The sequence below is a fragment of the Sinocyclocheilus grahami genome, unplaced genomic scaffold (genome assembly GCF_001515645.1).
Source record: "Sinocyclocheilus grahami isolate Dianchi unplaced genomic scaffold, SAMN03320097.WGS_v1.1 scaffold517.1, whole genome shotgun sequence".
Classification (NCBI taxonomy): domain Eukaryota; kingdom Metazoa; phylum Chordata; class Actinopteri; order Cypriniformes; family Cyprinidae; genus Sinocyclocheilus; species Sinocyclocheilus grahami.
The window spans coordinates 894,303-907,944 of NW_015505696.1; the positions used below are offsets into that span (position 1 = coordinate 894,303).

The 13,642-nt window shown below is 35.6% G+C and overlaps 1 protein-coding gene across 1 annotated transcript in view; it reads left to right on the forward strand.

The window, feature by feature from the left end:
- LOC107554864 (SZT2 subunit of KICSTOR complex) overlaps positions 1–13,642 on the forward strand; it is a 96,470-nt gene that overhangs the window by 51,786 nt on the left and 31,042 nt on the right. The window contains exons 50-59 of the mRNA XM_016237502.1: positions 916–966; positions 5,355–5,531; positions 5,613–5,804; positions 6,760–6,962; positions 7,167–7,333; positions 8,202–8,299; positions 9,102–9,234; positions 9,395–9,522; positions 11,079–11,200; positions 11,514–11,696. Of these exons, the coding sequence (XP_016092988.1) occupies positions 916–966; positions 5,355–5,531; positions 5,613–5,804; positions 6,760–6,962; positions 7,167–7,333; positions 8,202–8,299; positions 9,102–9,234; positions 9,395–9,522; positions 11,079–11,200; positions 11,514–11,696 (1,454 nt within the window). The remainder of the gene's footprint in view (positions 1–915; positions 967–5,354; positions 5,532–5,612; positions 5,805–6,759; positions 6,963–7,166; positions 7,334–8,201; positions 8,300–9,101; positions 9,235–9,394; positions 9,523–11,078; positions 11,201–11,513; positions 11,697–13,642) is intronic.

The window sequence follows — 13,642 nt, forward strand, 5'->3', positions numbered from 1 at the left end:
ATATATATATATATATAAAAAATGTTTTCCAGTTTTTGTTGTAATTTTAGTTAACTAAACCTAAAGTTTTAGGTTTAGTTAACAGTAACCACACTGACAGTTTCATTTTCAGACCTTCATTTAAATTTGCATTTAAATTTTCCCTCCGTCTTCATCTCTCTCAGCAGTGTTGGGGAAAGATACTTTGTAACTCAGAATTTCAAATAGTTAGATGACTGTGAATGTTTCTTTTTTTTGTTAATTTATTTAAAGCAGTATTCATCTGTTACAAAGAACATTTGCGTTGACTGTATTGAACTTGAATACTAATGTACTACTAACAAAAACATGGATATGCTGGGCAATTTTATGTTTCTTTTCCTCTTTTTGACTTCATGATAAAGAGCTTTTAAGCACTAATTCAGCATAATGAGGATGTGCATTAGAGGTGTAATTGATTACATATTTGTGTATTTTATCATTTTGTGGCATCGCACAGAATAATGGGAAATGTTATTTTAGTTGTACAAAGTCTCCTTGTAAACCTTGCAAACTTTATCATTATTCCAGCAAACTGAATTTGGACCATTAAAATTAATCTTAATTATGACTAATAATTATTAGCTTCCACCGTAATTCATAAATTGGCATGCTGTTGGGACTTAAAGTGAAATATGAGTAGGACTTTTTTGATGACATTTAATTTTAAAACTAGTCTTAAATCTGAATCCGACGCATTTAGATTTTCAAACCAGAGGTTTTTAATGCAGAACATGGTGTATATATTATATAGCAGGTTTGAAAACGTAGTGATAAACCGTAGTGTCACTGATTTTTTTTAGTGCAGTTCAACTCCCCAGCACTGCTCATTGGTTGATCATTGAGTTGGTGTCTGTCATTCATCATTTCTGTCTGTGGGTGTCTGTTGTGCCTCAGGTACAATGTCGGACCTTGTTCAGAATCTCTTCCCAACCTCTCAGTTTCAAGGTATAAGAGCCTCCACCCGCTTCACTGTTGTGCTGTGTCCTGAGTGTGGTACTGCATGGTCACATGATCACAGCTTAAAGGGACAGTTCACCCAAAAAGGAAAGTTCTGTCATTATTTACTCACCCTAACTCACCTTCGTTCTTCCGTGGAACACAAAAAGTGCAGTTTAACATGATCTCTGATGTGCGCTTTTTGAATAATGAAATTGAAAGTGCTCCAAAAATGATAAAAAGCATCACAGGAAGCAAGTTGACCTGTGCACTCTAATCCAAGTCTTTTGAAGTCATTTGATAGCTTTGTGCGAGGAACTGATGGAAATGTAATATTTGCAGATCGAAAATGTTAAACTGTATTGTTTTTTTTTTCCATTACAGGTTGTTTTGAGAGAAAATGACTTTAATTTTAAATGCATTTTTTTCTTTTTAATTGGGTGAACTGTTCCTTTATGCTAGCTGCCCAAATACCAACTTAATGTTGAAAGCTTCTGACACTCATTTTTGCAGTCAGTCAGTGTGATACTTACTGAGAAAAGGTGCATTGTGCAAATGATCACCATAGACCACAATTAACACCTTGCGGTATAATTTGCAGTATGTACCTTTAAGTTTATGAAGTACCAATCCACATTGAAGTTGCAGACACTAGGGCCTGTAAGTTCCTCTGTGTGAATTGGAGCTCATTGGTCACTGTTCGTTGTTCCCGCAACTTTTTGAATACTGATGTGAATGTATTTAGGGGTTGAAATCTGTGGGGGGGAATGTTAGTGAGCTACTAGCTTCAGTGATTTCATTTCTTTGGCAGTTTTGTTGTAGAGATGAGCTTTTCCTGAAGCAGATCCTGCTCACTCCTGCATGAGATGTGCTGCGTGTGTGTTACACGCGTCTTCTGCTTTCATTGTGTGTTTTACGTTATTAAACACATCTAATAATACAGAATTGTCCTAAGTGACTGTGGTCTTCCTGCCTTTCAAATGATACAATTTCCGGCGTGTACTTATATTGATTAATATTTATTATGCATTGCGTTATTTGGTCATTGAAATCATGTGTTTTGTTAAAGCGTGTCTCATTTATTCATGTTTATTTGGAAAGAATCAATTAAGAGTTAATCTGAAATATTTACTGTATGAAAAGTATATCTTTGCATAGTAATAGTGTAACACCATGCAACATGTACATTATTTTATGCAAATGGTAACACTTCAATAAAGCTCCAAGTTGTTTAATCAACATTAGTTAACTACATTGGTTAACATTAACTAACAATGAAAATATTTCTAAAGCTTTTAATAATTTCAACATTTACTAATACATTATTAAAATCAAAATTAGTATCTGTTGATCTCATTTGTGACCCGAGCTAACATAAACTAACAAAGAATAGTTGTATTTTCAGCTAATGTTAACACAGATTAATAAATACTGTAACAAATGTATTGCTCATTGTTTAAGTTTTGTTAATGCATTAACTAACATCAACTAATGAGACCTTATTTTACTGAAGTGTTACCGATTCTTTTTTTTTTTACGCCATTTATTAATCTGGTATAAATTCTTATTCATGCAAGTACATAATCTAATTGCTAATGTTGAGGTATATAACTTTTAACATCAAAACAAATCGGTAGCTTGTAGAAATTAAAGGGGTCATATGATGCGTTTTGAAGTTTTCCTTTCTCTTTGGAGTGTTACAAGCTGATTGTGCATAGATAAGATCCCTGAAGTTGCAAAGACTAAAGTCTCAAAACCAAAGAGATATTCTTTATCAAAGTTAAGACTCTGCCACGCCCCCCTAAAACGGCTCGTTCTAACACGCCCCCACATATCTACCTCACTATGTGGAAATATTTGCATTATTAATGCATTTCAGTTATTTGCTGTATTTAGTAATTCAGAGCCTTTTACTTTCATCATAAATTTAAGGCGCACACACACACACAAAACAGTGATTTACTGTAAATTTGCATGCATTGTCTTAAGTGTATTCTCATTTTTGATCATTTCTCATTGCAACTCAGTCAATTTTGTATGGTGTATATGGGATATGTCTGTGTGTTCAGGCACTTCAGAGTCTAAAATCATCTCATTCACACGCTGCCGCTGACCCCCATCATTATAAATCAGAAAGTGACTTCCATGATCACTCTGTCTGTCTGGCTGAAGCCCCAGAGTCCAGCAAAGACTGAAGGGCCCTTCTCTCTGTCCTCATGCAGTCTCTCTGGAGTGCAGGGGTCACGCCACGCCACATCACACCTCATCAAGTGCTCTTAAAAGATCACAGCAAATGGAGTTCTTAGATGAGAGGCCAAAGACATGATGCTGAGAAGCCGCTCATTGATTGGCACCGTTCTGAAAGCAACACACACTTGTGTTGCATTATGAATCGCAGTCAGACGCATTTCAGAAATGCCATGATGCACGAAATTGAGCTTGCTTAGATGGAAGCGTTACACTCATGTACTTAATGTAGCGTATGTTTCAGACCGAATGCACACTTTCATATATGCATCCAGGCTGCAATAATGCAAAATGCATGCACACTTTAGCAAGTGAGAGCACAGGTGCACATTTATTTCAGGTGATTGTGTGCGGTGCATTAGTATCTGAAATCTGGCATACACACAAACACACACACACACGCTTACACTTACACATCGATCACGCCTCAAACTGCTAACAGCATATGCTAATACAAGCAGCTGGATAAATCCCCGCTCGCGCTCCACTGTTTGCTGCTAATGCCTTTTAATGCGACCGCTGCTCTGTTTGCGAGGCTTTTTTATAGCCGCAACCACTGGAGCGAAGGCGCCATCGATCTCTGAGAATCTAAGGATGGAAATCTCTCTCTTTCTGTGCTTATCAGAGCCGCAGCTTCCCAAGGCCTCCTGGCTTCATGCTGTAAACAGCATAACCGAGTCAATACAACAGCATAAAAACCCATTTAAAGGATTTATGAGAGTGCGTACTCAAGTAGAGGCATTGTTTTCTGAAATATTGTTGTGCTTATATAATTTAAGGCTACATATGGGTGTTTCTTCAAGTATGGAAATGTTCAGCCTTGTGAACTTTTAGAAAATAAACTCTCATAAAACACACTTTATACACTTTTTATGTTTACTTTGACAGTGAGATAAAAATTTCATTTTAATATTAGCTTTAGGTTTAATTTTATATGCTTTTATCCTTTTAAAAATATTTCTATTTAGCTTTTTTTTTATTTCAGTTTTATTTGTAGTAATTTTAATGATTAAATTTAAATGTATTTATTTTAGTTAATTGCCAAGGCAACGTTTTGTTTGTTTGTTTAAGTTTTCATCTTATATATATATATTTTTTTCTTTTTAAATTATTTGTTATATACGTATATATATATATATATATATATATATATATATATAACCCACTGTATATATATACATTTTAGTTAATAACAATGGTGCTTTGTTACATTGCCAGTGACTTCTGTAAAAATCTCCAGCTCTCAATGAAAATAAGTGTAACCACTTCTGGAATCAAATCAGTCAGTATTTGGATAGCTAGCATTTTATGTATCCTAAATAAACACAATTAAGTGATATTTTTACACTTTTTGCATAAACTACAGCTTGATTGGAAATGACACCCAACCAAAATATGCTCTTCACAAATATTTAATTTGACTTATTTTTTTTTTTAATTCTTCTCACGCATGTCATATTTTTGTGAACAACAACTTTTGGGGGGAAAAAACATTATTGGGGAAAGTTTATTTTGTGAAAGACAGCATAGACATCATAGTAACAATGAAATACATTTTCAAACAAAATATATTGAAATGGATTGTTTTTGTTAACAACATAGCTTCAAAAAAAAAATTTTTTTTTCAAACAATGTATTTTCATATTTTAGGATTGAAAGGTTGATTCTGTGTCAAAGGTAATTTGTTCTGTACATAAAATGCATTTAAAAAGATGCAAAATAATTTATAAAGATGTTTAAAACATAAAAGACATTTAATTTGACCTTTATGTGAAAAAAAATCTGTTGCTTTAAATGAAATAAAATGTAATATCTTTGATTTTCATATTTTAAGTTTGAAAGACTGTGTCGAGGGTAATCAGATTTGTATATAAAAGGTATTTGAAAAAGAAGCACAATAAATGAAAATAAGTTTCAAAACAGATTTAATAACAACAAAACAAATTGTTTACTTTTAATAAAATCAACCCCTTGAGCATAAAAGTGGCTTTGTTTGAAGAGACATATGAGCATGCACCTTGTCTTTCAGCTCTAGCCGAACTTATTGCTTTCATGCGAGTTTGCATCATTCATGCTGTTCTGTCAAGCTCGTTTAGTTCTGGCCTCCATCACTTTCTCCTCTAACTGTGTTAACGTGCTGCTCTCCCCAGGGATCGCCTGCATCGTGCTGTCATTCGTGGACGCTAAAGGCTGTGCACTGCAGGTTCCCACTCAGGACGGCAGTGTCCCGGCTCTCAGATGCGGCGTCTCCAGCATCTCCCTCCAGCCGGACCAGTTCGAGGCCTTGACGACTGTCGTCAAAGTGGACTCTGGCAGCCAGAGCTCAGGTTGGGATGCTTTAGCAAACATATAGTGCTTACAGTAGCGGTGTGTGAGGTGTGTGTGAGCTCTGGGACGCCTGTGCACAGGTGCAGCCGTGCGAGTGCGCTTCGACGTGTGGGAGCAGGGTAACATCAGCCCGCTGCAGCTGACCGACCGGCTCAGGGCGGCTCTACGCCACGCCCTCTGCGACGTCGTCATGGAGATGCGCGTGCTGCCCAACCCGTTGTGTCTGGACACCTTCTGCCTGCCTGCAGCCACCCAGCGGGACGAGAGCACAGGTGATGTAATATAGTGGATTACAGTAAAACTAGAACAGAATCTAAAATTAAAACCATTAAAAAAACTTGACTTCGTTTCTGGAAATAAAATAAACTTTAACTGAAATAAAATAAGATCTAAAAAAACTGTACTAAAATAACTAAAACTGGAATCAAAATGAACAAAAACAAAAGTTTTTATTCATTTAATTTTTATTTCAGTTTTTGTGTGTGTGTATATATATATATATATATATGTATGTATAAAATGTCTAAAATGACGAAAACATACTATTATTAAAACTTGAACTAAAATGAAAATGGAAAATATACACAAAAAAATATTCAAAATATTAATAGAAACTATATTAGAATCTAAATGATACTAAAATAATGCTAGAACAAGACAAAATACACTAATATTAAATAATCATACCTGTCTCAAATTATGTTTCTCATGATAAAAATGTTATCGCATCTTTAAGTAATATTTTTAAGGCGTCTACTTCAATATATAAAATAAGTTTTGTAGACATTCTATGTTTTATTATTATTATTATTATTAATATTTAAAAAATCCCTTAATTTTTATTTAAAAATATTGATATTTTCTTTTTTAATTGTAATTAAAGGGTCAGTACGACTGTTTTCAGCATTGATGATAATCAGAAATGTTTCTCGAGCAGCAAATCAGCATATTATACTGATTTCTGAAGATCATGTGACACTGAAGACTGGAGGAATTATGCTAAAAATACAGCTTTGATCACAGAAATAAATTACTTTTTACAATATATTCACATAGAAAACAGCTATTTTAAATAGAAATAATATTTCACAATATTTTACTGTATTTTTGATCAAATAAATGCAGCCTTGGTGAGCAAAAACATTTAAAAATCTAACATATTCTATACTTCTGAACGGTCGTGTATAGTGTTGTCTTTCGTTGATCTTGTGTGTTGTGTGTCTGTAGTTGCCTTGAGTCTCCTGCAGTCTGACAGTAAGGAGGTGAAAGAGAGCGTTCGGCGGCCCAGTGGGCCCCATGGGCTCAAGAGCAGCCCGTCTCCCATCAGCCTGAGTTCTGTGCCCTGCTCCACCCCGACCACTGGAACCAGCACGCCCGAGTCCACCACACCCACCGGCAAAACCACGCGCCGCTTCTTCTGGGAAATACTGGTGCGTGCGCTCACTCAGCATGTGCAGTCTCCATTAACAGCAGATTACTCTCATTAATTATGACTGTCAACGCCTCCAAAACTGCTTTGATGGTCAGCATGATGCGGTTGATCTGGACTCAAATGATTGGGCTTTCTGTTCACTGGTCTGCTGACAGTTATCCGTGTGTGTGTGTGTGTGTGTGTGTGTGTGTGTGTGTGGTAGAGTAAACCAGAAACTTCTGAGCTTGGCAGTCCGAAGACGACGGATGACATCGTACCGGAGCGTGTCGAGGACAGTCGCGTGATTCGACGGAGACACAAGACGGAGAGCGTCAAACAGCAGTGGAACCACGAGAAAGCCATGGCAGTCGAGCAAGAGCAGGCCCAGAGGTACACACACACAGCTGTGTTTCTCACACTTCTGTCTGTAAAATGATATTTGCACAAGCTTTCCCTGATAAAATGAACATGTTCAGATGGTAGGACAAAAAAAAACAGACGACGTAAGACAACTAAAACTATTAACAGTATGTTCATTAACTGCAATAAAGCTGAAATAAAATAAAGAATAAATATATAAGATGAAAACCTAAAACTTAAAACAAAAATGAGAAATGTTGCCTTGGCAACTAACTTAAAATAAATTAAAATAAGTTTCAGTTTTACTAAAACTGAAAAATCTATTAAAGCCAAGTAGAATTATATTAAAAAAAAAATGCCAAAGCACATAGAATTACTGAAAGTAAAATGAACTTATATAAATAATACTAAAATTACTTTGTTACTGGTCGCACGTAACAAAATAACATAGAGTAATAGTGTATACCCATTAATAAAAACTCAAATACATTTATTTATTATAAAATGCTCTAGACCAAGAAAATGTAGTCTTAAACATACACATTCAAAACAGTTTTATTTCGTCTGTCTTCTGTGCTTTCAAACTGAAACACACTTCCATTGTGCCAAATACCCAACTTCTCATCATTGTGCAAATCAGATGGTATCAGAATAATCCGATTTCCAAATGATTTCGGGACCGCTCTTTCTGGCAGTCTAGGAGATTAATTAAATGACCACCCAGCCTTTGTGTTTGTCAGGATACAGTAGATAATTCTGTTGTGGCATTTCTGATTCGGATGGCAATAACGTTACAGACGTAAATGCTGAAATGACCTCAACCTCCCAGTTGGCATCCGGACAGGCCTGTAGTCTTGTTTTCACTGGTGAGGACTGTGTCTGGATGTGTGTGTTGTAGGAGACATGCAGTCCAGCTGGAGGAGGGTGACACAGGCACTCTTCAGCCCGTCTTCCAGACCACGTACCTGCCCTGGGTCACCTTCATGAACAGACTGGGTGAGTCGCCACAAACACATGCCAAGTTATGGCTCTGGTGGTATTTACTATGAAGTAATAAAGGTTATTTGGTGATTCTTTTAGTTAAACTTTGTCAAATCTGCACTAAAGCATGTGTAACGTCCTGGAATAAAGGTCTGATCAGCCCTCAGGTGGATTTTGGTATAATGTATGATGATGTGAATATTGTGCAAGAAGATGATTTTATTTTATTTTTTTTAAAGAAATTGTTGGATGGTTTTATAATAATTTATATACTGTATATAACTTATATGTACAAATTGTACACATGAATGATAAGGTATGAAGTTTTTTATAAATTGGTGTTTATATAATTATACACTTTGACTTTTATATACATTATATAAATATATAAATATTATTATACTTTAAAAAAAATATGAATTGTAGCTGCATCAAAATTTTGTTTAATTTTAATGTCTTTTTAACAACCAGTTAAAAACTCTTTTGGAAAAACTAGCAGCTGTATTGAGAACAGTGGTTTTTCTCTACAAAAAATTGGTCATGAATGTATAAATACCAGTTCATTTGGTATTTATGTTACAATTTGTAATTTATTTTCTTATGAAAAAGTACAAAGTAGAAATTCCTTGATTTTAACATTTTCTCGAAATGCACTATAGAGGGGACCTTCTTAGGAAGAACTAATTAAAGAGACTCAATCGTAAGGTTTAAAGGGATTATAATAAGTGTTTATAAAAAGATTGGATGTGTTTATCACCATCCTAACAGACAGGAAAGTCCCCTAATGAAATATTCAGTGAATTATTTTCTCTTGCAGGTTGTCCGTCCATCCAGCACTGTTCAGCTGAAGTCTCGCATCATTTCCTCCTGCCCTCCATCCTCACAGAGATCGTCAATCTGGTGGGCTCGCTGGCCAGTGACACGGCGGTCAAAGTGTTCGAAAGAAGCAGGTGTGTTTCCGGTATCATCAGAGCGGTCCAGACACGTCTGTCGCTGCAGCTTGTGTGTGAACAGACGTGATCAGTTGCTTCTGTTTGTGCAGAAGATGCTTAGCTCTTCAATGCACCATCAGATGTTTCTGTCGATTCAGTTTCCTCTGTGTGTCTCCAGCTGTCCTCAAGGAGACATCTATGTCCCCCTGTCGATCATCCAGCACATCAGCCAACCACCTGGCACCACCAGGAGCTTCATTCTCATTGGTCGCAACTTCAGCCAATGGCACTGCAGTACAGAACAAGGTACCTCCTATATTCACTATATATAGCAATTATCATGCCGTCTTTGATTACACACACTTACGGAATGATTTAATGGATTCGACTTGAATCAGAAGAATCAACGCTTTCCAAGGAGCACATTGTAATTTGTTTTATATTTTCATAAGCAGGCTTATTATAACCAAAGTTTGAATACATCAAGTAGTACAACCCCGTTAATAAATAAATGCCAATATAACCAAAAATACACGATTGATCATGTGCAATAATGCATTATACTCTCTGATAAGGGATGTAAATTACGTAGTTTAACTGGGGATATGCATATTCTTGAGAACATATACATGATTACAAGTCGAAATATAAGGCATTGTGAATGAATTATAATGCATAAAAATAACCTTTTTAATTCATTATATATTCAGCTGAATCTCATGAAAATGATCATATAATCAGGTCATATTTCTCCTCAATTTCAAAAGGAAAAGTAATTAAGAAATATTCTCTGTAAAAAAGAAAACAATAGTATCATATGGGACAGAGAAATACATCAATAAGGCTATAAGTAAATAAATAAATAATTTAAGAATAAAAACAGAAAATAAATAGTAATGTATAATATAAATGTACAGTATGTGTGTATATATATATATATATATATATATATATATATATATATATATATATATATATGTATATATGTATGTATGTGTGTGTGTATATTTACCCCACTGATTTTCAGTATTTTTACAAATATGCAAATATATTTTTATTCATCAAAAATTGTTTGATTTTGTGGCAAAATATGACCAAAACATTTCTCTGTGGCATTCGGGCTTCATGAAACAAATTTTTTAAGTTCATCCATCCATCCATCCATCCATCCATCCATCCATCCATCCATCCATCCATCCATCCATCCACATAGTGCTGCCATTATCATCACAGTTAACACCAATATCCACTTTACTGTTGAACATCTTTATTCCAGGACGTAATAAATAGTTTTAAATAGATAACACGTATTTAAAGCTTTCAAGCTTTAATTCAAGCTTTTCAGTAGTTAAAAGTGTCCCTAATTGAAGATTCACTCATTGATGCATGTTTATGAGATCATTTTAGCCCTGCATGTACTCTACTGTTGAAACCTACTGAGTTTCATTTTTTTATATAAGTTCTACATTACATTCTACACACCTAGATGAGTATTTGGTCCGATGTTGGTATTTAAATGATATTAGAGTTTAATAAAGGAGAGAATGTCATAAAGCCCTGAGTTTGCCCTCTGTTACTCTAGAGAGTGAGTTCTGTGTTCAATCTCTCCTCAAACACACTCTGTATAGATGATATAAATGTCCTGCCTCAAGGCTGTGAAACCTTTCATTCATTTTTTTTTAAACGCAATGAGCCTTGTATATGATTTAATATTAATTACATTTTATGATTTAAATCCTATAGATGTTATTCACAGGTAAACTGAATAAATTCTGAAGTGGCCTTTTCCTTGTGTGGATCTTTATTTCTTACTCTGTCTATCATCTTTACCCAAATAACAAAGAATTCTGTCTTTCTTAAAGCTCATAAGGGCATGCAGCGGTTCGAGGCTTTGGAGCACAGTGATTGGCTGAGCCCGGGACAGGCTGTGAGGGGCGTGGCTCCACGCCAGCGCTTCCTGTACATGCAGATTGTCAATAAGAAGGTCAGTTGAGTTGAATATAACCAGCCGTGACTTGCGTAAGCAACACGCTATAAAAACTCTCTTGCATGAATGTTTTTCTCTTAACCAGCTGCGACAGGCAATGGGACATTTTGCTGCCCACGGTGAAATATAATTTGTCTGAAATACCACACAGCTGCATATTAAACATTGAGTGTGTTCTAATCAGCTGTGTTTGTGCCGCGTCATGCACTGTTTTTGTCTTCAAGTGTGGATAGACTTTGATGTGCAAGGTGGATTTGTGTGCTTAGTTTTTTCTGTTTTATATTATATTGCCATGTTTCCGTGTTTCCAGGTGACTCTGTACACGTATAACTGGTCGGCGGATCTGGGCGTCTCTCTGAATCAGGGTCTGGTCAGACTGGTGCAGTGGCAGAATGCCCGCGCTCATGTGGTCAACTGCCTCCTGAGTCAGAAAATGGGTCTTTTCCATCATTACTGCTTCTCTGATACGCCTACACACGAGGACCTGAAACAGGTCAGTACACAAACACACCGGCTGTGTTCTCAATGCAACACTAGCATGCTGCATACTCAAACGATTCATTAGAAACAGTATATGAAGCAGTATACATTACATACATAAACAATCTCATTATGTATGTTTATTTCAGCCAGCTACATCCAATTATATGAGCGGCCATTATTTTTTGTTTAGAAAAAATATATATATATCACAGTTCATGACTGATATCATGATTCCTTGTTAATGTGAGAGCATTGCATTACACAGACTGAATTCAGGATAACATATTTGCATATTAGCAAGCTATTTTTATTATTTTTGCTATATAAAGAAATGCTGGTCAGCATTCAGCCACAGTGTGTCCTAATTCTATACTGCACATTTGCATACTTTGCACAATGTTAGACTACCATTCAAACGTTTGAGGTTGGTGAGATTTTTTATATATATATATATATATATATTTTTGAAAGAAGTTTCTTCTGCTCACCAAGGGTGCATTCATTTGATCAAAAATACAAAAAAATCAGCAATATTGTGAAATATTATTACAATTTCAAATAACACATTTCTATGTGAATATATAGTAAAATATTATTTATTCCTGAGATCAAAGCTGTATTTTCAGCATCATTACTCCAGTCTTCAGTGTCACATGATGCTTCAGAAATCATTGATGAAAATAAAGTTTAAAAGAATATAATTTATTTAAAATGACTTTACTGTCATTTTATCAATTTAATGCATCCTTGCTGAATAAAAGTATTAACTTCCTTAAAAAAGAAAATAAATACTTGTTTACCCTGATCTTTCCAACAGTACTGTACACACTGCGTACTACCTTCTGTCAACAATAGTACATAGTATGTTATTCTCATCATGCACACTCTGCAGCTGTCATGGATTGCTGGACTTTGGTTAGGATGAGCTTTTAGGACAGTGTGTGTTTGCACAGTTTAAGTACAGATAGCACTGGTGAGCTGGTTTAAGCAGCACATGAGTGTCCGGCGCTCTCCGGGGCGGTCTGACATATCGCTCTGAGTGACGGACAGCTGTCACGGCCGCGGGGCAGGACGCTAATCACTCCAGCACACCTGCTAACACCAAACACCTGGAAACGACCCAGACCGCTGGTCCTGCCGAAACCAGACATCACTGCGCTGCCAAAACAGTTTATTCCTGCCCAGAGTTGAGCTCGTTTGAACAGAGCAAATTGAATCACGCTGTAGTTAACGCAGCAGAACATGTTTGTTGGTTCTGTCAGTAGAGAGCAGAAACCTTCTGTCGCGGCGTTCACTGTTATTGATTCAGTTGTCAGCTGTTTGTCAAGATTTCGCGGCAAATGTCAGGATGTATTTTGGGAAAGCAGACAGTTGTTGTTGTCGTTATCAAGAGCATTTGTGTTAAAACTAAAGGCCTTTAACAGAACCGCCTGTGACAGTCATGTGCCTGCACTGATAATGACACACTGACATTTCTTACCAACATTTGAGAAGAATTATCAGAACTTCTAGTGTTTTTTTAATAAGATATTTAGATGTTATATAGATGTTAATGTACAGATAGTTGGTCATTATTACAGGGCTATTGTAACAATATACATATTGTAATATACATAATATAGATAGATAGATAGATAGATAGATAGATAGATAGATAGATAGATAGATAGTAAAATTATGGATGGATGGATGAATAGATAGATGATGGATGGATAGATAGATAGATAGATGATCAAATTATGGATGGATGGATGGATAGATAGATAGCTACAGTAGATGATCAAATTATGGATGGATGGATTGATGGATGGATAGATAGATGATAAAATGATGTATGGATAGATAGATAGATAGATAGATAGATAGATAGATAGATAGATAGATAGATAGATAGATAGATAGATAGATAGATAGATAGATAGATAAATAAATGATGGATGGATGGATGAAAAAAAG